The sequence below is a fragment of the Limanda limanda genome, chromosome 11 (genome assembly GCF_963576545.1).
Source record: "Limanda limanda chromosome 11, fLimLim1.1, whole genome shotgun sequence".
NCBI classification, from domain to species: Eukaryota; Metazoa; Chordata; class Actinopteri; order Pleuronectiformes; family Pleuronectidae; genus Limanda; species Limanda limanda.
The window spans coordinates 23830005-23854868 of record NC_083646.1 but is presented as its reverse complement, the minus strand read 5'-3'; the positions used below and the strand labels follow the sequence as shown (position 1 = coordinate 23854868).

The following is a 24864-nucleotide window of genomic DNA, read 5'->3' as shown; positions in this document are numbered from 1 at the left end:
TTCCGTTTGCCAAGCTCAATTTTAATTATCATTGCTTTTTAAGTCAACCACACCATGCCCTGAAAAACAGGAATACAAAGTAAACAGGACACTTTCAAATACAAATTGATTGTACACTGTCGGGGACGAGTAATTCAGGGTTTATTGCAAAGTTCAAAATGTCAAATACGACATTATTATTCACAAGATACTCATAATCCTGAGCTCACAGAATACACCAAACAACATTAAGAGGAAAGCAGCTTAATTAAATATAAACGAGGTTACAAAGTTTTGGCTAAAACACAAAAATACGTGCCAGTCGATTTCTATGAAAATAGAGCCCATGTTTGTATATTTACACCTTTGATAAGGATGATGAGCATAACAGTTAAATATGGTCATGGGGTTCCTGTTGGAAAGTTAAAAGAAATCTTCAATCTCCTGGTCCATCTCCTGATAAAATTAAAAGACAAGAAAAGAACGACAGGTTAATGTCATAAATAATACATTTAATTAAGAACTGAATAAAACTGCCAATATTCCATGTTTAGGTTACATTTAGTTATCCTTCTCCTAGACAACACTGCAAGAATAAAATATGGAAATCTCAAATATCCAAGGTTTCCTTCATAGCAGACATGCGAGTTGTTCAAGGACCCAACTATTGTTCTCACAAGCCTGACTTCCTGAGTGCCAAACTTCAGATTACTGGTTGGTAACTGTGCTTTTCCTCCTGCAACAAGTCTAAGTATCTACAGCAAACAAAGTGTAGTCCAGTTCAGTTCATCAGTGCAGTCCAGTACCAACCTGTATTAGTGCTGTTTTGTCGAAGTCTCGTCTGTGTCTGTAAATGCTCTGGCAGAGCAGAGCATAGAGTTTCTCCAGCTTGTAAACCTCAAAGCTGTCAGTCTTCGTCACTACTTTCTCCAACATCTCCTGAACAAAGGAGGAAGACAGACAGCAGAGAGTCATGACATGCACTAGACATTTCAGCTGGAAAACTTGATAAGGCCAATTTGAGACATGAAATGTCAAAGGCAAATGTCTAGATCCCATTCTCCTGACATTTTTTCCTGGAGCCTGCCTTACATATGTGAAGAATACAGTAGGGTTGGGTGCCCAGGTAGTGCATGCAGGAGGCAGGACATGGCGTACAAATTCCGCTTACAGATCACTTGTTTTTTGTTTACAGCGCATCAACACCAAATGCCCCTGAATCTGGTTAGCCTTTCAAGTTGACATCTTTTACATGTTTGGCACCTCTTTTTCACTGAGATATTAAGTTCTGCATCAGTTTTAATGTCAGAGACGTCATCAACACTCACTCGCTATGAAGTTACTGGAAATGTTCCTCACACAAATATTTTCTGGACAGAAATTGTCTGGAACAACTGACTTGGACATGTGTGTTCTCATACTCAGAATGAATTAATGTCCAATCGACAGTGCATGTCTGAAAGCAGCTAATGTGAGACAATAGCATATAAAGGATTGCAAACAAAGGGCCTTGACTTCAGTCACTAGTCTATTGGTGGCTTCTATAGGATAGGTGGATGGGTAACTATGATGCAAGCATGTGGAAAAAACAACAGTATCCCACACCTTTAATATGTCCACCACAAGTACTGGAACGTCCTTGACTGGGATCTGCATAGCTTTGTCCACGTCGATCCTCTGCTGCTGCAGCCCAGAGATTTTTACAGACCGAGTCCTTCGCCTCATGCTCCGCGCTGAGACACAAAACACAAGGACAACAAATATTTACAACACTGTTAAAGACGGACATTGGTTCACATAATCACTTAAACCTCACAGTTGATAAAAATTATATAATTGGTAGGGCTGGGCAAGTTAACTCGTTTTAATCGAGTTAACTCAAGTGATGAGTTAACTCGATTGTTTATCCGCCAATTATTTTCTTTTTTCCTGTTCTGCAGCAGTCAGCAACAGACTTTCACAAAATAAAAGCCTGACTTTCACAATAAAACAATAAATAATCAAACCTGAGTTAATGCGAGATAAAATAATTAATCAAGTTAACTCATCACTTGAGTTAACTCGATTGAAACGAGTTAACTTGCCCAGCCCTAATAATTGGACTTTGTCATCCCTAGAAACATTGCACAAGTGATATTCTTTAGCTTAACATTTAATGGGTTGTCATTCACTTTTTATCTGCACTTAAAATCAAGAGCTGAACTCAGTGGTAATAGCCAACCTGTGTTTGAGTCCGCCTCTGTGGTTGAGGTTTCTGTTGCTTCCACCTCCATTGGCTCAGCGTGACGGTTCTGTGCAGTCGCTAGCCTTTGTTCTTGAGTTTCACCTCTCTCTGCTGTAATGGACTGTTCGTGATGATCTCCTCTCTCTGTCTCAATGAGAATGTTCCTAGTGTTTGCTGAAAGGGTTCCTTTCCTCCCCTCTTGCTCTGGGCTACCTTCCTGACCTTCTGCAGGCCCTGATCGTATATCCACCTCTCCTTCAGTCACCTCTGCCCCAGTGTCCTTCTCTGCCTCTTCCTCATCGTCTCCATCCACCTCATTAGACCCTAACTTTATTTCATCTCTGGACAGGTGAGGAGAGAAAGCAGACCTCTTCTTTACACATACGCCAGCGGCCCAGCGACTCTTTCTTCTTCTCTTCCTCTGGACTGGAGGTACAAAAAACAGATTTATTTATATAGCTCTTTAGTGAAAACAATGTTTTGTGTTGTTATCTATGTAGTTTTTACCTGTGTTTTTAGGAGTTGTGAAAGCAGGGGGAGTTGTATAGCGGGTAACAGCAGCTGTGGCTCCAGCCGGATCTCTTTGTGGGGTTGTGTCTGTGATCTCTGCCTTAGCAAGAGAATTTGGCTGTTTAGGAAGGACTTGGTAAAAGGAGGGGGCAAGCCGGGTGGTAGTCGGGCTACCTGTGGAAGTCAAAAAACAAAGAACGGTAGTTGTCACCTAACGCTCTGAAACGGTTCTGTACATCTAATGAAGCTGGAGGTCTGATTTAAGTCAATGCAACTGTGCAGTCTTAAATAAATACTGCATTGTTCTTTAAAGGGAAAATTGCTGAAAGAAGTATGAAAACGGCATTAAATTAAAAGCATAAACGTTGTGAAAGATATTCCATAAGAAGTCAGTCCAAGAGTAACTCAAATTATCTACACTGGCTATTGTTATAAAAAGAAGGCTCAGACAGAATGTCATAGTTAAAAAAAGGCATCCCTGAGGCTAATCATGAGATGTTTGGTTCACACACACACACACACACACACACACACACACACACACACACACACACACACACACACACACACACACACACACACACACACACACACACACACACACACACACACACACACACACACACACACACACACACACACACACACACACAAAATTGACCTCTTGTGCTGCGTGATGCTTTGATTTCTTCACAAATCTTCTCAAAATCTTCATTCAGTTCATCGCTAATGATGGCATGGATAGTAACCCTCAGGGCACACGCTCTGTGGCGGATCTGACGGCCTGGATGCCAAACAAACACAAGCACAGACACACAAAGGTTGAGTTTAATGTTTCTTTCATAATCCAAGGCTAGATTTTACAAAACAGAATTGAACAGTTACATAATGTAATCATTTGATTTAAATTTTAGCACCTCATATCGCTGCATCAGTTTGGTTTATAAAAAGTATATGCATGTATTGTATAGTGTTGGTACCTGAGGGGTCCCTTTCAGGGTTGTATTCGAGTGCATTCTGCCAGATGAGATCTACATCTTGCACAAACTCCTTCACTGCCCCATACCGATGGAGATCAATCTTAGAGAGAACTGTTGAGAGGTCCATAGGCTTCTTGATCACCTCAGCGTAACCTCGAACCTGAAACAAAAAGATGACGTGTATATAATAATAATAGTTATGAGCAACAAGTATCAGTTACACGCCATGACTTTTTTTAAGATGCACCACCCAAAAAAAACCCCACCAAAAATCAAAGAATCAAACACTTTATAGAAACTTTTTGAACTCACACAGAACACATCAACCACAACTTCTATTTAATGACCTTCATACGGTATCAGGCATCATTAGAAGTTCATTAGGAAGAGAACGAAAAAGAATAAAATAGCTACCTCCTCTAAATCCACAGGCTTTGTAAAAGTCTTAAAACGTTTATCCTGGAACAGTCGGTTGGTGACATCACGAAGGAAGAGGCGGAGCTCCCTAAGGGTGTCTTCCTCTTGTTTCTCCAATTTTTGGGTCTCCTCTTCTGTTAGCTGACATGGAGGAGGAGGAGGGGCGACAGGGAGCACCTCCAAAGCACGGAGCACTGAGGAGAGAAGAGGGTTAATATACAAAAATCTTAAATGTCACAGATGTCATACGTAATGGTTTTTAAATCAATATTTCACATAACACTATGCCCTGAATCTTTTGGGCCCAGTGACCGTCTCTCTTGCTCCAAAGAAAAGGGCTATATACTTTATGTCCGTTCTATTCATTTAAAGAGTTTTCACACTTATATTTGTTCCCAGAAACTGACCCAAAATTTTAATGGGTAATACCATTACACAAAATGCCAGAAAAACAACAAAAAAAAGACCTACTGTACATGTATAACTATTGTAGAATTCAACTAATAGGGTAGTCCTAAAAATTGTATTAAGTACATGTATCTCGACCAAGGAGGTTATTTTTTCTGTATGTTATGTTACTATAACGCAGAATCATGCAAAAACTACTAAACAGAAGTTATGACACCTTGAGTTTAGAAAAGGACTAAAGCCCATGTCAAATGCGTACTGCACAAAGCTAACTTAGATTTGTGCTTTGTTATCAAACGTCTTTATTTCTCACCAGCCTTCTTTTTTGAGGCAGGGGCCTTGGCCGCCTGGTTAAGAATCAGGTCCTCAAAGAAGTTTCTTCTTTCTATGCTGGTGGGGACCTGGACCCTGAAAACCTCTCCGTACTCCACCCGAAACAAGTCCTGTACCTGAGGCAAGAAGAGTGGGACCCAAGATAGACATTCTTATAGAGGAATGTATGTAAGTCCTTTTTAAATTCAAAAAAATCGGATGCATTGATATGTTGTTTTCGGAGCTAGTCAACATTGTATTGCTCATTTTTCGATACCTCCATACTGAGCTGGTCGTATTGCAGGTCGCAGGTGGCCATCAGCAGTATAGGGGAGAAAGCAGGGATCGAGCTAAGTAGGCTCAGGAATGTGGCTTTTAAGGCAGGACCCACTGTATCCCACCACTGTCCGATTTGAGGGATGTACAGGATACTCGGAGAGGTCCTCGTGGCTTCATGAAAAATCTGTAAAAGAAAGAACAGTGGCCGGAACAAAATATGTTGATCAGTATTGGGGAGGTAGTGGATACACATCATCTATCTTTCTATACAGTTCATGGGTTAAACTAAGGTGGAAACAAGCAGTCAGTCAATTAGTTTGAGCAACCATTTTGATCATTAACAATGGTTTAAGTCATTTCAAGCAGAAACATAAATAAAATAAAAAGTGAGGATTTCTTTGCAATCTCAACACATCACTTAGGGCTTTGGTAATGTGGGAGGTGGGGCCATGGACTACAGTCTCCATGGCAGCCATTTTGGCCAGTGAGGTCCACTTTAAAGAACAAACAGAATTTGACAAGGCTGCAGGACCTCCAGTCCGCATCAGCGAACGGGATGATTTTATGCATTATACGTCAATATAAATGTAGCTGATCCAATACAAAGACATCCCACAATTTCTTATGTTACTCATTATCTAAATGAATATCTAATTTACCTGAGCACAGGTCTCTTCTGGTGCTGCTGCACTGGCTCCAAACAGCACGGCGATGTCCAGGGTGTACACTGTGAATTTCTCCAGAGCATGCAGGACAGCAGGACCCAGGTAGGTGCTCTGACCTGAGCCTGGTCTGCCCTCCAGCAGCAGCCTGGGACGGTAGGATGTCGGCTGGCTGAGCACACTCCTGCACAACCAGGGAGGACAGTGACAGATAGGTGAAGTGGTGGGGCTGTTTAGATTCATTTTCATAATTCTCAACTTTTTTCAAGGGCTCATTCAGACTACATGTACACTTTAAGCTTTAGTGTTCAATCTTTTTTTTCTTCGAGTGATTAATTTAGCTGTTCACATTATCTTTTAAAATGTGGCCAATATCAGACTCTATGTGAACTGGTCATGCTCCTAATATGACCGGCATGCAGAGAACAACAAGATGCAACACGCAGCCCGCTGTGTGCGGAAGTTAACAAGAAGGAAAAGGTAACTAACATAGAGGGCACAGATGTGCTTTTTATGATTATTGTGTTTTTGTGCAGTGGAAGCAGGCGAATGGGCAGATGAGCAGGAGAATAATAAAGAGATGGACTGAAAGTGTAATTATAAGTGAATGGCTTCACTGAAACAGATTTCATCCAAATCTAGTCCTTCAATTGTAAAGGGCTACTTTCAACTACATCTGGCGGTGCCTCTCCACAAGACCCACCCGCCCATTGGCATGCGTATAATCTTAAGGAATGTCAATCTAGTGACGTAAGAGTTGCATTGAATTCTCTTTCGGGTCACGTGGCTGTTCAGACTGAGGTTGCATTTAAGAAATATCTGATCTGTATCTGATTTAGAACCAAATACAAAAGTGGACCAAATCTAATTTGAAAAGATCAAATTCCATTGGATTTGTGCCATTAACACTGTCGTTAAACAATCTGATCACGGCTACTTGGGCCCACTGTGTGAACGTAGTCTTAGTTGCATAGATGATCTTCAAAAACAGTGGGTTTACTGGGACAATAGATGCCCTACAGCACAAAGTGAAGAATACAAGTACAAAACTAGACTTCATGCTACAGTTTTCACAAACGGATTATCATCACAGAGTTTCACACTACCTGTTGAGGTTGAGGAGTCCCTTCACAGCAGGCATTTTGCGTGGAGTGAGAGGGGTGTGCAAGGGTAAGCAGATGTCCTCATCCTCACTGAACATCAGGTCATCCTCAGGCACACCACAGGCCCCATCTGGAAATTAATGCACAAGCACAAACACACTCTGCAGCAGTTAATAAAAATGGCTGACCGATGCTGCAATAGAAGTTGGCAAATGAACAGTCAATCTAGTCATTCCCTGCAATTCCCTATGGACACAGGAAATTATTTTGTTGAATTAAATTAAAGAATGCAGGACCATGTACAGAACTGCTGAGGGCCAGAATAAATGAATCCAAAGCAGAGCAAGACAAGAAAATGCAGAACTGTACCTTGCTCTCTCTTCCTCTTTAAGCCCTCCTCAGCATGCGGGAACACTCTGCTGACCATGTGGAGAAGTTTCTGCAGGGGGGCTTTCAGCAGAGGACGGATGGCAGGAATCAGGGATTTGGCTGGTGATACCACTGCCCTAAAAAATGAATAGAAAAGAAAATAAATAAAACCACAATATGCATCCTATTCACTTAACATCCATCAGCAGGACCTAGGCCTCAGGGCTGACAGAATACTTTGATTCTAAGCAATAATATACACTACCTCTTGGCAGTTGGCACCATCTTAGACATGGCGCATATAAAGTCTATGTTTGTGATGGCAATGGAGTTGACATCAAGAACAAGTTTCTCTGACGAGGAGTAGATTTGTGGGTAGCAACGCCGCAGCGCACACAGGGCAGCCTCTGAACACACTGCCTTAAGGTCTGCTCCACAATAACCTGCCAATAAAGACAAACAGGTTGTTAATGGACACTAAAACCATCAGAGAATATAATCTGTTGAGATATGGGCTTTGTCTGATGTTCTGATGCAGCAAGATGCGTAACTCTAGGCTTTTGGGAGCTGCTATGCAAACATACCAACGCATTTATCACCCAATTCCTCCAGAAAAGTGTCAGAGGGCGGAGGGGTCCACTGTCTGGTGTGGATCTTCAGAATGTCCTTTCTAGCCTGCCATTGAAAATACAATTTCATGAACATTTACAATCCAGATAATAATACTGTACATCCAGAAGAACATCTACTCCCTTGCACTCAGAGCTACTGCTACGTACATTTCACACAGCTCTGAAATAAGACAAGATACAACAAGAATTACGAGATCCTTAAGACCCTAAAGATGATTACATTTTAAAAAGTTTCTACCCATACAGAAAAACTGCCAAAGTGTCTGCCAAGTAATAGCCCCCTAATGTCCCAGAAGCAGCCGCAGGAGATTGTTGTTTACATGATCAAATCGATCAAAAATAAAAACCATCATAGTAAACATTCATTTTTTTTACAGCAGTATGTCATGGCCTTTTTCTTCTACCATAATGTGGTGGCACCAGAAAGTGGCGGGAGAGGAGCAGAGAAAAAAGAGCATGTCTCAAAGCCTAAAGCTTTTACATCGTTTAAATAAGTGATGGAGTGTTATGAAATATAATGTCCAAGCTTCTGTTTGAAAATCTTTTCGATCAATATGTTTGCAGTCTTGAGCTAAATGTGTTGTAAAAACGCGAGATGTTTATAATTTATAGGACAAATTCAATACTTTAGTACTTTATTACGGTTTATTGACTAGCATAACATTTTAGCTGAGGCTGTGCAGAGTTTAGAAATTTGGAAATAGATCACAGTAAGAAAAAAATACCAATGTAGGCACTGGCGGACCAGTTTGAATCATTAAAGTGCATCTCGAGTTTCTCACCTCTCTGTCAGGCAGGCCGAAGAGGAACTCTCTGTCAAAGCGTCCTGGTCTTCTCAGAGCTGGGTCGATGGTGTCCAGTCTGTTTGTGGCTCCTATAACAACAATCTCGCCTCTGGCATCTAATCCATCCATAAGAGCCAGGAGGGTCGACACGATGGAGCTACAGAGAAAGGACTAACATTATCAACTGATCTTCTGAGGTGATAATGTTTGTGATGTTGACAGTCATTACAACAGCAGCATTGTCATCTTCCAGAAAAGCATCACAGAATCTCTGAAAAAGTACTGAAGTACCGCAGTCTAAATTCAAACTTTGTTTTCAGTTCTGAGTGAGTTGAATTATATTGCTGATGCTGCCTCCTGGTAGTTTCAAATTGCCTGTGAACAACTTTACCCATCACAGATGAACAGGATGTAGTAAAGAGCACTGCTGACCTGTGGATCTGATCCTGACGGCTGGACCTGACTGGAGCCAAACCATCAATCTCATCAAAGAAGATGATGGAGGGACGCATTTGGAATGCCTAGAAACAATTAATTAGGAAACAAGTCATCAGTCAAAGATTGCCCTATCTTATGACCTGATACTTACAATGTACACGCGTTAAATTGGTTTATTCTAATTTAAAAGTCAACTTTTTTTTTTAAAAGTAAATGTTTTTCTGATTCTTTGTTGATAGTTTTCTCTTTTGCTAACAACAGAACAACAAACAGCCTCTCTGAAAGTATTTTCAATGTTGTATCTTGAAGATGAGTGGTTTACCTTGTCAAACAGCAGGCGTAGCTGTCTCTCAGATTCTCCCACCCACTTATTGAGGCAGTCAGCTCCTTTTCTCATGAAGAACGACACCTTTCTTTCCCCCTGACTGCACTCGTTGGCCAGCGCTCTGGCAACAAGGGTTTTCCCTGTGCCGGGGGGACCATAAAATAGACAGCCCCTAAACACAAAGGAAGACATGACAAACACCAAGAAGGGTTCTAGCATTAAAACCAAACTGAAGCCTGAGGCAGCAGCATGCACATGTACATACTGCATACGCTGTATTTTACATACTGTATATACAAGCAACCATGTCACTTTCAAACATTCAAACAAGCATTGTTTACCTGGGTGGCTGTATCTTGAACCTCTCAAAGACTTCTGGGTAGAGGAGAGGGAAGACCACCATCTCCTTCAGTGACGAGATGTGTCTACTCAAGCCCCCAATGCTGCCAAAGCCCACCTGAGCCACAGACACTGTTATTTTAATATACTTAGTGTAATCTTACAGTCTATAGTGTTTTTGAATGTGTCTGTTTCCTGTTCAAATTACAGTACCTCTTCAAATATATAATTGGGGTAGACTAATGTTTGGATTAATAATGTGTATGATTATGTCTTTTCTTTCAGGCTGCTTTGACCATATATTATTTGTATCCATCTTTACATCCATATTACCTTCCTGTCTATGCACATGGGCTCCCAATCAGCAAGGCTGGCTCCAATCTTCATCCTGTCCTTCTGGATTCCCAGCAGGTCTTCCTTCACAAGGTTCATTGGTAAACATCTAATTAGAAAACAAAGGAAATATCAATATTACTTAACTTATAAATCACTGACATCATTATCTGTAAATATTACTGTGGGAAGTTATTATTACTTGACAGGATGATGGGCTGTGACAACATGAAAAACAATTTTTTTAAGACAATTTTACGAGCTTGTCCTGTCTAATCCCCGTTACACTTTATGAACTGAATGATACATAATTGGTCTCAACTTAGTAAACTTGTTTTTGTGCCGTATGATTGCTCCTGCTGCCGCTGCTCTCACCTGTTGACTGGCCGACTCCTGCTCTTACTCCTTCGTCTCTGGAATTTCTCATCATCTGAAGATGAAGACCCAGAGTGGATGGCATTTCTCCTTCTGCAAGGGCAAAAACAAAGGGATAAAACAATGGCAGCAGTACTGCATGTCACTCTCTGCAACAACAACTGTTGAGTAACAACTAAAATGAACAACACTCTTACCAGTCACCAATCAGACAATTTTCATATACACAAACACACTGTGGATAGAATAGTGATAATGCATGGATTTAGAAAAAGATTATTCAAAGCCGAAGTATCTGATTATGATCTGCAATAAAAGAAAGGTGAATCATCTAGTTCAAATGACACAATCACTATGCATGACACTGACCAACACACCACAAGAACAACATACAACAATTACACAATTCACTTTGAAGGCCAAGTGAAAAAACAATTACACACAATTTTTTAAGATGTGCATATGCTAAGGCAGGCAAATAGAAACTCAGTGAATATTTCTATGTTTGAAGAATACTTAAAAAGTATAGTTTGGATAATTTGATTCGCCGTCTCAGTATTTCAAGTGTATTCCCACCCAAATGTGCCACAACTACGTACGACCATAATGCATACACAGACAAGATCCCAAAGAAGAACTACAGAATAAATACTGACAACGTCAAGTAGTGAGGGTCTTACCTCTCACAACTACTTCTGAGGTACGGAGGAATCATAAATAAAAGGTGAAAAACAGAGGAATTTCTGAATGGATTTAATACTTGAGGTACTGACCCATCGCTGTAGGTGTGAATTACTGACCTAACTTATTTTTGTCCCACTGACTAAATGAGTAAGTGAATAATATGATGTAATAGCGGTGGCATGGTGAAGAAGAGACTTATTCAGAGGCTCTATCTTACAGTAAAGGCTCTGATGAAGCTGAGAGAGGAAAGTAAAAACATATCTGTTCCATGGTTATTACAAAACGTTTGTTCTCAGGTGACTCAGTCATAAACTAGTATTTGTAATATAAATACATTTCTGAATAATGTTGGGTGTGATGTTTTTTTGGCTACTGTGTGGAGGAAGAAAAACCAAAATATGAGTATATGGTGAAACTGTACCCGCTACCCCCTCTTTGAGCAGCATCACAACCTCAAAACACACTGGTGATTCAAAATAAAGTGAACTATTCTTTTTGTCAACGGGGGCTTTAAACAACTGCTTAATCTTTAACAATCTTCATCTTAAAAGTAACTACGTCTGTGAAATAAAAATATATATGGCATATAAAAGTTTGTCAAACCAGTCCAACCAATGAACTGAACTGTCATACTAACCGGTTGGTTCTTCTTCTGTGGTAGGGGCTCCTGGGGGCCGTGGAAGTGGATCTGAACCTGCATCTGGTAGGGGACGAGTGGTCTTTGTAGTACATGCTGCGCTTCCTGGGCTCTCTGGGTTCTGACAAAAAAGGGTAACAAATGTCATTTAATCTAGTCCAGTGTTGAAGGCAAACTGAATCAAAAACTGAAAATTCCGATAAATTGTAGGTTTTCTGTGCAGTGTAAACAATGAAAACTTTACCAGAACATGCTGATAGCCCAAGCAAATGTAAACCCCATCCTTTAACATTAAAATAAGTACCATCCTGTGGTGCCTGGTAGCGAACCGCAGGCTTTCGCTGTCTGAGGTCGTAGCGCTTATGGTTATCTTCTTCCTCATCCTCGCCATCTTCGTCGTCATCATCTTCTTCCTCCTCCTCATCAACATCTCTATCTTGCTCCCCCTCTTTATCATGATCCTCATCGTCCACTCCTGTGAATTAGAAAAATAATCATAAACTACTGCTGCCATCTGAATAATCTACACTCAAAATTGAAAAGGGGACATTTTATGAAAATTCCACTTGTGTAGTGCTTCTACAAGTTAATTTGAGTATATGGCATATCTACCGTCCCTAAAACTCTGGAAAAAAACAACTCCCTCAATTTGTTATGGTTTCTCTATGTCAGAAACGTCATGCTTGAGTGACTGTGAATGAGCTTCCGTATGCCTCCCTCGTCACAGGCCAAATGGGTGTCTCTTACATGGCAGGTGACGAGGGAGGGATTCGGAAGCCTCCCTCGTCTTTACTTTTATTAACAGAAAAAATGGATACTCGATTTTTAATTTATTTTTAGTATCGCACTTGGCCTGTTCTTGGTTCACAGGAAAAAGGGACACTTGAATTATAAAAAATTATATTAGCACTTTGCCTGTCTTTGGTTTAAATGGACAAAAAACAGATTTTTCTTTGTATCAATAGTACCCTAATATGCAGCAGTTTATTAAAAGACATTTTTGAATGAAGTATCGATCTTTGTTGTCTTTATTTTCAGTCATCACAACCTCAAGCTAAATTTAAAAGCTGTTGGCTAAATAAGAGCAATTGAGAACTTGTGTGATTCATAATCTGATTAGTCGATTAATCGTTTCAATAATTGATAGATTAATCGACTATCAGAATAGTCGTTAGTTGCAGCCCTAGTTCAGATCATCCTCTTTGACATTTTGTTACGCTACATCTTATTTTTTTGTTGGTGGATAACGCAGAGATATATGTCCAGATCCTGCTGTGTGACACTGGCACTTCACACTACTTTTTCTGTGAGCCCAAAACAGTATTCTCCTCAGCAGCATTTACTACTAGCTTGATTTGTTTGTTTTTAGCTGGCTTGCTAGCTTCTCGCTCTTATCATGGATGTGTGGGCACTAACTGCTGGTGTCGTGCCGAGTTCCGCCTGCCCACAAATAAATGCATGCATCTCGCAGGAGCACGCACAGCTACAACTAAATCATACAAAGCCTGAGCTAAAACACATCTTTTCCTATCACACCTTGATTTAAGTGTCTTTATTTAGTGTTGAAGAGCTGAATGTGTGACTTGAACAGCAGAACAGCTGCAATGTAATGCATGTCCAGCTATTTCAGCATCATAGACCTGACCTTTATACAGTCGGGTCAAATGTCTGAAAGAAGCAATTCTGTTTATTGATCTCTAGAAATAAAGCTGCATTGTGAAAACATTATTTGGCATATGATTGATGCTGGGATTTGCATCCTTTTCATTTCTCAGACTAAATCAGTGTTTGATGTAGGAAATTATCAATAAGTCAAAACAGCCCAATATATTAGTTGGTAAGAGATAACTTAAAATACCGGGTGAACAGTCTGCTGGACACCAGAAAACAGTTGTTTATCTCCGGCACTAGTTTTGGTGACGTCAAGTTCAGTCGCCTTAGGCAGTTCCTCATCTGGCTCAAATGTTACTGCAGGACTAGAGACCTATGCAAGCAATTTCACTGCTTTCCACAACAGAACTGACATTTTTCAACATGAATGCATCCACCCAAACCACACGGGATCTAGTCTTCTATCCAATGACTGTTGAGTGCTATGTTGTGTGTCTAATTGGTTTGTGGATTTGTGATGCATTTGTTGTATGATTTAATGCATTATATTACACCTTTATCTGTTTCTATATATATGTATGTATTTTGTTTTAATGTTTGCTTTAATGTGAAGCACATCGAGTTTCTTCGAATGAAATGTGCTTCATAAATAAAATTGCCATTGACACTGGATAACCAATACAACTGGACTCAGACCTGTATGCTTCTAATCTCCAGCTATGGACCTGAAGTGGTTACTGAACCAGTACAGCTCACCTTGGTTCTCCTCCTCAGGGATTTTAATCTGCAATTTCGTCCTTAGAGACCTTCGCATCTGGCCCCGAGTGTAAACGCCAATCTGCACAGAGGAAATGATTACTAAATCACTGCTTAAATTGTTTTTCTTTGTCAAAATGAAAATACAAAAAATAAACATATTTCCAGATTTTCACCTTTTCTTTAGTGTCTCTATCTCTGCTCTTCAGTCTCCGTCTCATCTTCTTCATGTCGTCCATCTTCTGGAGGACAGCTTCAGCAGTGCTGAGTTTAATCATTGAAAAAGCTCATTAAATTGTACCAAAGTATATCCCGAAAATAAGTCATTAGATCACGTTGCAAGCACAACAGTCAAGCAAATTCAACCATAAAACTAGGGCTGCAAAGCAGCACTGAACGGGCCCGAGCACATGCATTTTGAGCATTGCGGAAAGGATAAACGCTTCCCGCATCCGTCACATGACATCGATTCTTGCCTGATAATTGCTTATTACGCTCAATGCAATCAATTGCACATCACACTGTGAACATTTTAGGTAAACTGGATGATAGTTGTAAAACAAAGCTTATTTCCTGTTGCCAGTAGGTGGCGCCATCAGTATTATTGAATACAGACTAATAGATCTGTTCAAGTAGGGGCTCTGCTGTAGCGTGAGCAATTTTGTGTCAATTGGACAATGTAACTGTCTGCTAAACCTGCCAGTTCATGCAGATTGTTTCATTTGTTACTTACTGTCATTATAGCTTTACCGTTTTTTTCACGGCGCCACGATGTGTTGAATGAATAAAGAGCCGGGACATCAGTAGAGAACTCTCTGCGTCATGCTTGGACAAGCCAGGGGCTGTTACAGACAATGTTGTCGCCTTTGCAAGACATAAATGATTCCTTTGATCTATGACCACTGACACTGTCACTATAGGAGTGGAGCTGTTTGTTCATGGCTCAGCATCAAAGGTGTATGATCTGAGGTAAGCCCTGGTACAGGTACCTTAAAAGTAAAAATGTGGAATAAGGCCAAAATGGCCACTAAATGCAAAATGGCGGGCTTCCTGTTGCGTTTTTCAAAATGCACTCTTAGACTATTTTGTTTGTCTGGTCATGATACACCTGTGTATTGATTTTTGTGAAGATCGGTCAATGTGAACGCGTTCCAGGGGCCTCGGGGGCCACCTTTGAGCCATTTTGCCACGCCCATTTGAAATTACTCAAGAATACGTACATATTCTCCACTTTCTAGTTTTCTGCAAATTACACACGACCATAGTGCATAGACAGACAAGATCCCAAAGAAGAACTACAGAATAAATACTGACAACTTCAAGTAGTGAGGGTCTTACCTCTCAGAACTACTCCTGAGGTTCTGAGGAATCGTAAATAAAAAGAGGAAAACAGAGGAATTTCTGAATGGATTTTATACTTGAGGTACTGACCCATCGCTGTAGGTGTGAATTACTGACCTAACTTATTTTTGTGCCACTGTCTAAATGAGTAAGTGAATAATATGATGTAATAGCGGTCGCATGGTGAAGAGGAGACTTATTCAGAGACTCTATCTTACAGTAAAGGCTCTGATGAAGCTGAGAGAAGAGAGTAAAAACATTTTGGCTACTGTGTGGAGGAAGAAAAACCAAAATATGAGTATATGGTGAAACTGTACACGCTACCCCCTCTTTGAGCAGCATCACAACCTCAAAACACACTGGTGATTCAAAATAAAGTGAACTATTCTTTTTGTCAACGGGGGCTTTAAACAACTGCTTAATCTTTAACAATTTGTAGTATATAAAAACATAGTAACATTATCAACTGTGGAAAAGTCTCCATCTTAAAGTAACTAAGGCTGTGAAATAAAAATATATATGGCATATAAAGGTTTGTCAAACCAGTCCAACCAATGAACTGAACTGTCATACTAACCTGTTGGTTCTTCTTCTGTAGTAGGGGCTCCTGGGGGCCGTGGAAGTGGATCTGAACCTGCATCTGGTAGGGGACGAGTGGTCTTTGTAATACATAATGCGCTTCCTGGGCTCTCTGGGTTCTGACAAAAAAGGGTAACAAATGTCATTTAATCTAGTCAAGTGTAGAAGCCAAACTGAATTAAAAAACTGAAAATTCCGATAAATTGTAGGTTTTCTGTGCAGTGTAAACAAATGAAAACTTTACCAGAACTTACTAATAGCCCAAGCAAATGTAAACCCCATCCTTTAACATTAAAATAAGTACCATCCTGTGGTGCCTGGTAGCGAACCGCAGTCTTTCGCTGTCGGAAGTCGTAGCGCCTATGGTCATCTTCCTCATCCTCGCCATCTTCTTCCTCCTCCTCATCATCATCAACTTCTCTATCTTGCTCCTCCTCTTTATCATGATCCTCCTCGTCCACTCCTGTCAATAAGAAAATGAATCATAAACTACTGCTGCCGTCTGAATAATCTACACTAAAAATTTAAGGTACTTTTTCACATCAACAGAATAAATATAGATACACCGGTGGATTGGATGTGGGGTAAGGCCCGCAGTTCAGTTCGGCGTTAAGTACTGCGGTCGGCCGTTGGTGGAGACAAAAAATGATCTGCCATACGCATGCGCATGACTCCAGATTAGGGGTGCAACAATTAATTGGCGTAGTCGAGAAAAATCGCTGACAATAATAGTCGCCGACGAAATTCTTCGTCGATGATTCGTTGGTTACGTCATAGCCCATGTTTTTCGTGCCGTGCAGCCGAACTGAATGTTGATTTACCAGAGGTGCTGATGGAAGTAGCTGAGGAGTGAGCCATCTCGCTCCCTTCCTATCTCTGAAAGTCGCGCATGTGCAATAGCGACAAAACATGGACCAATGGCGGTATCCATTTCAACATCATCGCGTACCAGAAAGTCAAAAGTATGGGAGAACTTCACCCTAAACATAGCCCGAGTAAAACTACCCACACTATTTGTAAGGTGGACCTTGCTTTCCATGGAAGCAGGACACAAGCATTTGAAGAAGATGCACGTTTGACATCGTAACCTAGACGATTCGGACTCGCCTCAGTAAGATAGCCTGTTATCTAGCTTGTTATATAAACGTATATACCTGTGCGCAGGACTCTAGAATCCATTACAAAAATATGGTTAAAGATTTTTTTAACGAGTTTAAAACAGTAATGTTACCCTATTGCCTGACAAACGTTTATGCAGTCCGAAGAAGATTGTCGTTTTGTTTGTTGATGTTTTTATTGCTGATACTATCCCTTTACTTTTATTAACAGAAAAAATGGATACTTGATTTTTAATTTATTTTTAGTATCGGCACTTGGCCTGTTCTTGCTTCACAGGAAAAAGGGACACTTGAATTATACAAAATTATATTAGCACTTTGCCTGTCCTTGGTTTTAAATGGACAAAAACTTGATTTTTCTTTGTATCAATAATACCCTAATATGCAGCAAAAATTATTAAGACATTTTTTAATGAAGTATCGATCTTCGTTGTCTTTATTTTCAGTCATCACAAGCCGCGAACAACCTCAAGCTAAATTTAAAAGCTGTTGGCTAAATAAGAGCAATTGAGAACTTGTGTGATTCATAATCTGATTAGTCGATTAATCGTTTCAATAATTGATAGATTAATCGACTATCAGAATAGTCGTTAGTTGCAGCCCTAGTTCAGATCATCCTCTTTGACATTTTGTTACGCTATATCTTAGTTTTTTGTTGGTGGATAACGCAGAGATATATGTCCAGATCCTGCTGTGTGACGCTGGCACTTCACACTACTTTCTCTGTGAGCCAAAAACAGCATTCTCCTCAGCAGCATTTACTACTAGCTTGATTTGATTGTTTTTAGCTAGCTTGCTAGCTTCTCGCTCTTATCATGGATGTGTGGGCAGTGGGCACTGACTGCTGTTGTCGTGCCGAGTTCTGCCTGCCCACAAATAAATGCATGCACCTCGCAGGAGCACGCACAGCTACAACTAAATCATACAAAGCCTGAGCTAAAACACATCTTTTCCTATCACATCTTGATTTAAGTGTCTTTACACCGCGTTCCACATTATTATGCAGATTACACTTTGCTCAGATTTTCCTAAATAGTAATGCACAGCCAGTCAGTATATTTTTCAAGTCATCAACTGTTAGAGTATAATTCAAATTTTATTGAACAAACCTCCCAATGATAACAGTATTTTTTTCAAAAATAAAAAACTCAAAATGCAGTGTTCCAAATTATTATGCAGAGTTTCTGAGTTTCTGAGTTTCAAGATATTTTATAGGTTGTAAAGAACTAAAAATTGTCATTTGTTGAATTTGCAGCATTAAGAGGTCATATTTACTGAAATCAAAAAAAGTTTTAATCAAAAACATCTTAACAGGTCAAGTTACATGTCAACATAGGACTCCTTTGATATCACCTTCACAATTCTTGCATCCATTGAACTTGTGAGTTCTTTGATAGTTTCTGCTTTAATGTCTTTGCAGGATGCCATAATAGCCTCCCAGAGCACCTGCTTGGATGTGAACTGCCTTCCAACCACATAGATATTTTGCTTGATGATGCTCCAAAGGTTCTCAATAGGGTTAAGGTCAGGGGAAGATGGGGGCCACACCATGAGTTTCTCTCCTTTTATGCCCATAGGAGCCAATGCCCCAGAGGTATTCTTTGCAGCATGAGATGGTGCATTGTCATGCATGAATATGATTTTGCTTCGGAAGGCACGGTTCTTCTTTTTGTACCACGGAAGAAAGTGGTCAGTCAGAAACTCTCCGTACTTTGCCGGGGTCATTTTCACACCCTCAGGGACCCTGAAGAGGCCTACCAGCTCTCTCCCCATGATTCCGGCCCAAAACATGACTCCGCCACCTCCTTGTTGTCGTCTCAGCCTTGTTGGGACATGGTGGCCATTCACCAACCATCCTCTACTCCATCCATCAGGACCATCAAGGGTTTCACGGCACTCATCCGTAAACAAAACAGTCTTCATGTAGTCCTGAGCCCACTGCAACCTTTTTTGCTTGTGAGCTTGGTTTAGAGGAACGGATAACAGGTTTAAGGACACTTGCAAACCTTGAGCATCCTTCATCTTGAAACTCGCGAGACTCCAGAGGCACCAGCGGCTTCAAACACCTGTTTGCTGCTATTCAATGGCATTTTAGTGGCTGCTCTCTTAACCCTACGCATTTGTTTGGCAGATATCTTCCTTATTTTGCCTTTGTCTGAACGAACCCGCTTGTGCTGTGAATCAGTGACAAATTTCTTCACCGTCCGGTGATCACGCGCAATTCTTTTGGAAATATCCAATGTTGTGATACCTTGACCAAGGAATTGCACTATTTGCTGCTTTTCAGCAGCAGAGAGATCCTTTTTCTTCCCCATTTTGCCTGAAACATGAAGCTTGCTTAATAATGTGGAACATCCTTCTTAAGTAGTTTTCCTTTGATTGGGCTCACCTGGCAAACTAATTATCACAGTTGTCTGAGATTGATTTCAATCATCCAAATAGCCCTGAGACACAATACCATCCATGAGTTTAATTCAAAAACTAAAAAATGAATGTTTTTGACCCTTATATCCAAATTGCATAATAATGTGGAACACGAGGTATTTAGTGTTGAAGAGCTGAATGTGTGACTTGAACAGCAGAACAGCTGCAATGTAATGCATGTCCAGCTATTTCAGCATCATAGACCTGACCTTTATACAGTCGGGTCAAATGTCTGAAAGAAGCAATTCTGTTTATCGATCTCTAGAAATAAAGCTGCATTGTGAAAACATTATTTGGCATATAATTGATTGCTCGGATTTGCATCCTTTTCTTTTCTCAGACTAAATCATTGTTTGATGTAGGAAATTATCAATAAGTCAAAACAGCCCAATATATTAGTTGGTAAGAGATAACTTAAAATACCGGGTGAAAAGTCTGCTGGACACCAGAAAACAGGTGTTTATCTCCGGCACTAGTTTTGGTGACGTCAAGTTCAGTCGCCTAAGGCAGTTCCTCATCTGGCTCAAATGTTACTGCAGGACTAGAGACCTATGCAGACAATTTCACTGCTTTCCACAACAGAACTGACATTTTTCAACATGAATGCCTCCACCCAAACCATGCGGGATCTAGTCTTCTATCCAATGACTGTTGAGTGCTATGTTGTGTGTCCAATTGGTTCGTGGAATTGTGATCCATTTGTTGTATGATTTAATGCATTATATTACACCTTTATCTGTTTCTACGCATGTATTTTGTTTTAATGTTTGCTTTAATGTGAAGCACATCGAGTTTCTTCGAATGAAATGTGCTTCATAAATAAAATTGCCATTGCCACTGGATAACCCATACAACTGGACTCAGACCTGTATGCTTCTAATCTCCAGCTATGGATCTGAAGTGGTTACTGAACCAGTACAGCTCACCTTGGTTCTCCTCCTCAGGGATTTTAATCTCCAATTTCGTACTTAGAGACCTTCGCATCTGGCCCCGAGTGTAAACGCCAAGCTGCACATAGGAAATGATTACTAAATCACTGCTTAAATTGTTTTTCTTTGTCAAAATGAAAATACAAAAAATAAACATATTTCCAGATTTTCACCTTATCTTTAGAGTCTCTATCTCTGCTCTTCAGTCTCCGTCTCATCTTCTTCATGTCGTCCATCTTCTGGAGGACAGCTTCAGCAGCGCTGAGTTTAATCATAGAAAAAGCTCATTAAATTGTACCAAAGTATATCACGAAAATAAGTCATTAGATCACGTTGCAAGCACAACAATCAAGCAAATTCAACCATAAAACTAGGGCTGCAAAGCAGCAAGAATAAATGCTTCACTTCTTGGGTCCGTCACGTGACGTTGATTCTTGCCTGCTAATTGCTCATTACGGTCAATGCAATCAAATACACATCACACTGTGAACATTTTATGTAAACTGGATGATAGTTGTAAAACAAAGCTTATTTCCTGTTGCCAGTAGGTGGCGCCATCAGTATTATTACATACAGACTAATAGATCTGTTCAAGTAGGGGCTCTGCTGTAGCATGAGCAATTTTGGGTCAATTGGAAAATGTAACTGTCTGCTAAACCTGCCAGTTCATGCAGATTGTTTAATTTGTTATTGGGTTTATTTTGCTATGTGTCGTGTTATTTAAGTTAGTAATTTGTTGTCTTTTTAAACATAGCGACTCCCCTCGCATAAGTGCCTGTAGCTTTAAGGAGTGGACCATTTTAATAAACACACCATATCCCTCGCTTCCGGGCCGAGGCAAATATAAAACACCTGCCGTACAGCTGCGTCAAAAGGATAGTAGCAGCAAAAACGACAGGACGCCAGCTTTGCGGCAATTCCCAACCTATTGACCTATTGATCATAGTTTAACACCCCTCGCCGAGCACCCCTTGCCGAGCGAAACGAGGTGGGAAAGCTTCCTTTGATCTATGAACACTGACACTGTAACAATAGGAGTGGAGTTGTTTGTTCATGGCTCAGCATCAAAGGTGTATGATCTGATGTAAGCTCTGGTACCTCAAAGTAAAAATGTGGAATATGGCCAAAATGGCCAAAATGGCGAGCTTCCTGTTGCGTTTTTCAAAATGCACCTTTAGACTCTTTTGTTGGTCGGGTCATGATACACCTGTGAATTGATTTTTGTGAAGATCGGTCAATGTGAGCGCGTTCCAGGGGCCTTGAGGCGCCTTTGAGCCATTTTGCACGCCCTTTAAAATTATGCCCTCAAAAAGCCAATTCATTTGCCTGATAAAAAATAAAAATAATCCTTACAATTTCAATAAGGCCTCCCACTGTCTCCTACTGTTCGGTGCTCGGGCCCTAAATACAACTTGCTAGACATTTATTTTGGAAAAGCTGCTGTGAACTCACTTGGTGATGAGGCGATCGTAGAGGACTGACTGGTTGCGGGAATCCAGTTTGTATCTGGTAATTCGGGAGCTACGTCTCACTGAGCAATCCTTCTCCTCTTCCTCCTCCACTTCACTGCTCTGTAGGTTAAAGCGGCATCTCTTGGGAGTGGACGACCCTTCTACCTCATCTGGAACATCTTATGGACCAACAAAAGCACCACCCTGTTAGTATAGTGTACAGTGTTGAACACTAACTTCCTTATAATCCAAATGCTTTGAAGATAAACACTGTAAAGACCCGCACCTGCTTGCTGCTTACCGCTGGATGCGTTTCCTTCTCTCTGAAACCTGGAAAATCTACTGAAGATGGAGAGAACAAATGAAATAATACATTTGATTGAATTATTAAATGAGCACAACTTTTTCCAAAAAGATACAATAATCAGTTATCATGGGAAAATAGACTGCAGAAACATAACAAAAATATTCTTGAGATAATAATTTGTAATCTCAAGATAATGGCATGGAAGATACAATTGAGAGTGCAGCTGTTCAGCTTGTACAGCTTGATATTCTTGGCTCTGTACATCCGCATTGGCCCGCATTGGAGTCATTTTGGTGCAACCACTTTTCCACATGTAAAACCTCAACCACAGACAGAGGGAGGTTGGCTATGTAGTGACACTAATAATCAAATAGTGGTCAAGGTGAGAGACACTGTATTACCTGGTGCTATCCTTTTCTTCAGTCACAGGAGAGCTGGTCTTTGGCTCCATGGCAGCATAGGAGACCTCTTGCTTCATTCTCTGTCCTCTGGTCCTTGGAGAGAGAATCACACCACTTCCCTCATCCTGCCTCATATCACTGTGTCCCTGGAACAGTCACATTACAGGATTATCACAGGACATATGAAGGTTGTGTCTGTATTCAAGAATTAAAGTTAATCATACAGCAGCATAATAAATATTAGCAGGTGCATCAGACACACTTCAGTACACTACAAATCAGTTGCAACTATGACCCTTTAATTACCAGAGCAGGCTGAAGCAAACTGTGTGTGTAACAATTACACAGCCGTAAGATGTGTAACAGAGTCCATATAAAGTTGTAAAATCTAATATTACAATTATACAAAATCAGTGTAAAAAGTTAATATTTGACACGTATAGGCCTCCATAGTCAATATGGGGAACATTTTAAACTTTCTGTATCCCTACATCCAATTTTAGGGGACCCCTCATTATAAGGGTGAGTCCTGCTTCATCTCTGCCCTTTCCTGCTCTTATACTCCATGGGAGAGGTACATGCATTTTTTGTATTATAAATCTCCATAATTTAGCCTCTGAGTGATTACATTTATAAGTGTACTTGCTAGTTTAAAGGTATTGTGTCGTATGCGAAACCTATTTCTGTCGTTTGCCCCACACAGTTGAAGGGATGATTCTGTTACTTGGCTATTTTGGTAAGAATAAAAGATCACCTCACAAATACATTTAAAACATACATATAAAACATTAACTTTCTATATATAGGTAATCCATAAATTGTGCATTTGTTCCTCTATATATGATAAATAAATAATGAACTTTTCATATGACTGCCACTGCTGGGGGGCAGTGAACGTCCCATGACAAGATACAAGCAAACAGGGCAATATCAGTGTTCGTCAGTCACTGAACCACTGTGCAGCTTGTGGGTGCTGCTGCTGCTGACCCCTCTCTCAGAAGCAGAACAATTCTTCAGATGTAAATTACAGAGTTTACTTTGTTTCAAGCAACATCTAAAAACTTTAAACAGATCAATATCAAGCATGTATTGACTAAATAAAGCCTTTAACAGCTTGTTTTGCAAACATAATGCACATCTGGATATATATTTCTTATCAGTCTCTGACCAAACACATCAGCAGCTTACTGAACATTCCTGACATCTGGGATACTAACAAGACAGTCTGTTAACATGGAGTGCTGCTGTGTGCAAAGACACATATCATTGGACATTACATTCTGTAAACTGGTGCCCGGTCTGATCATGACAGTCGAGCCAGTGACAAGCTGTCAGTGTAGCTAGCTAGCTTAGCACGCTAGCAAAGCTAGCTTAGCAAAGTTAGGTGGATTATGGTTCCAGCTCACACATGGTGGTCTGGTTATCTGAGCGGATGTCTGGCTAAGTGTCCTCACACTCACAGTGGTGTCGTCGTGGCCGGTGAAGCCTCCATCCAGAGCTGCGGAGGAGCGGGTCACCGGGGCGGACTTGTTGTGCGACGTGGGAATCAGCGACAGAAAGTCGCCGCTTGTATCCAACTCCATCGAGCTCTTCTTCGGACTGGTCGCCGGTGTGTCCCGGTTCAACTGGCTCGAGTATATCCACTGGCGAGATGGAGCAGAGCGCGCTCTAAACAAACCGGGAAACCTTTTCAAACTGTGAACGTATCGCTCCGCTTATGTAACATTTAAACTTACTCCATGACCGATTAGGTAAAATAAGCGGTAACGAATATGTGTTGCATCATCGATGAGATGAAGATAAAATACTCTTCACTATTTGATTTAATTTACCATTTTTCGAAGGGATCTATTTTTCCCGGCGGCATTAGAAAGCAAGGGTGGCAGTGAACGTCCCATGACCAGATACAGGCAAACAGGACAATATCAGTGTTCGTCAGTCTGAAGCAGAGCGGAGTCAGTCGACATCTAAAAACTTAAAACAGATCAATATCAAGCATGTATTGACTAAATAAAGCCTTTAACAGCTTGTTTTAAACAGTATTGGATATATAATGCACATCTGGATACAATATTATTTCCCGTGATGAAGTAAAAGAAGAATTTTTCTAAGTTTAATGAATGACTGAAATGAAGGGGGGAATTAAAGAATGTTTA

General features: G+C 40.5%; 1 protein-coding gene and 1 non-coding gene across 2 annotated transcripts; both read right to left on the bottom strand.

Annotated features, from left to right (window-relative positions):
- Positions 1–124: 124 nt before the first annotated feature.
- On the bottom strand, positions 125–24449 carry LOC133014607 (ATPase family AAA domain-containing protein 2-like). Its single transcript, XM_061081872.1, has 34 exons — positions 24445–24449; positions 24169–24376; positions 22709–22854; positions 22287–22342; positions 22002–22179; positions 20723–20810; positions 20547–20628; positions 16383–16541; positions 16077–16197; positions 14335–14422; positions 14159–14240; positions 12096–12266; positions 11792–11912; positions 10471–10563; positions 10096–10204; positions 9765–9880; positions 9421–9595; positions 9093–9181; positions 8658–8817; positions 7828–7918; positions 7509–7686; positions 7244–7380; positions 6878–7004; positions 5769–5955; positions 5108–5293; positions 4832–4967; positions 4108–4304; positions 3694–3853; positions 3375–3497; positions 2711–2887; positions 2201–2629; positions 1585–1712; positions 790–918; positions 125–435 (listed from the first exon to the last, which is right to left on the bottom strand). Exons 1-34 carry the CDS (start codon positions 24447–24449, stop codon positions 403–405), a joined length of 4665 nt encoding a protein of 1554 aa, XP_060937855.1. The 3' UTR covers positions 125–402.
- LOC133014824 (small nucleolar RNA SNORA5) lies at positions 5502–5637 on the bottom strand. Its single transcript, XR_009681500.1, has one exon. It is a non-coding gene; the product is annotated as a small nucleolar RNA SNORA5 (small nucleolar RNA).
- Positions 24450–24864: the final 415 nt, after the last annotated feature.

Bases quoted from the DNA above. Each gene is read 5' to 3' on its own strand.
- LOC133014607 (XM_061081872.1), bottom strand. The intron at 20,811-22,001 runs GTGAGTTCACAG...GATTAAACTCAG, and splicing joins TACGATCGCCTCATCACCAA to CGCTGCTGAAGCTGTCCTCC. The intron at 10,205-10,470 runs GTGAGAGCAGCG...TTTTCTAATTAG, and splicing joins AGGAGTCGGCCAGTCAACAG to ATGTTTACCAATGAACCTTG.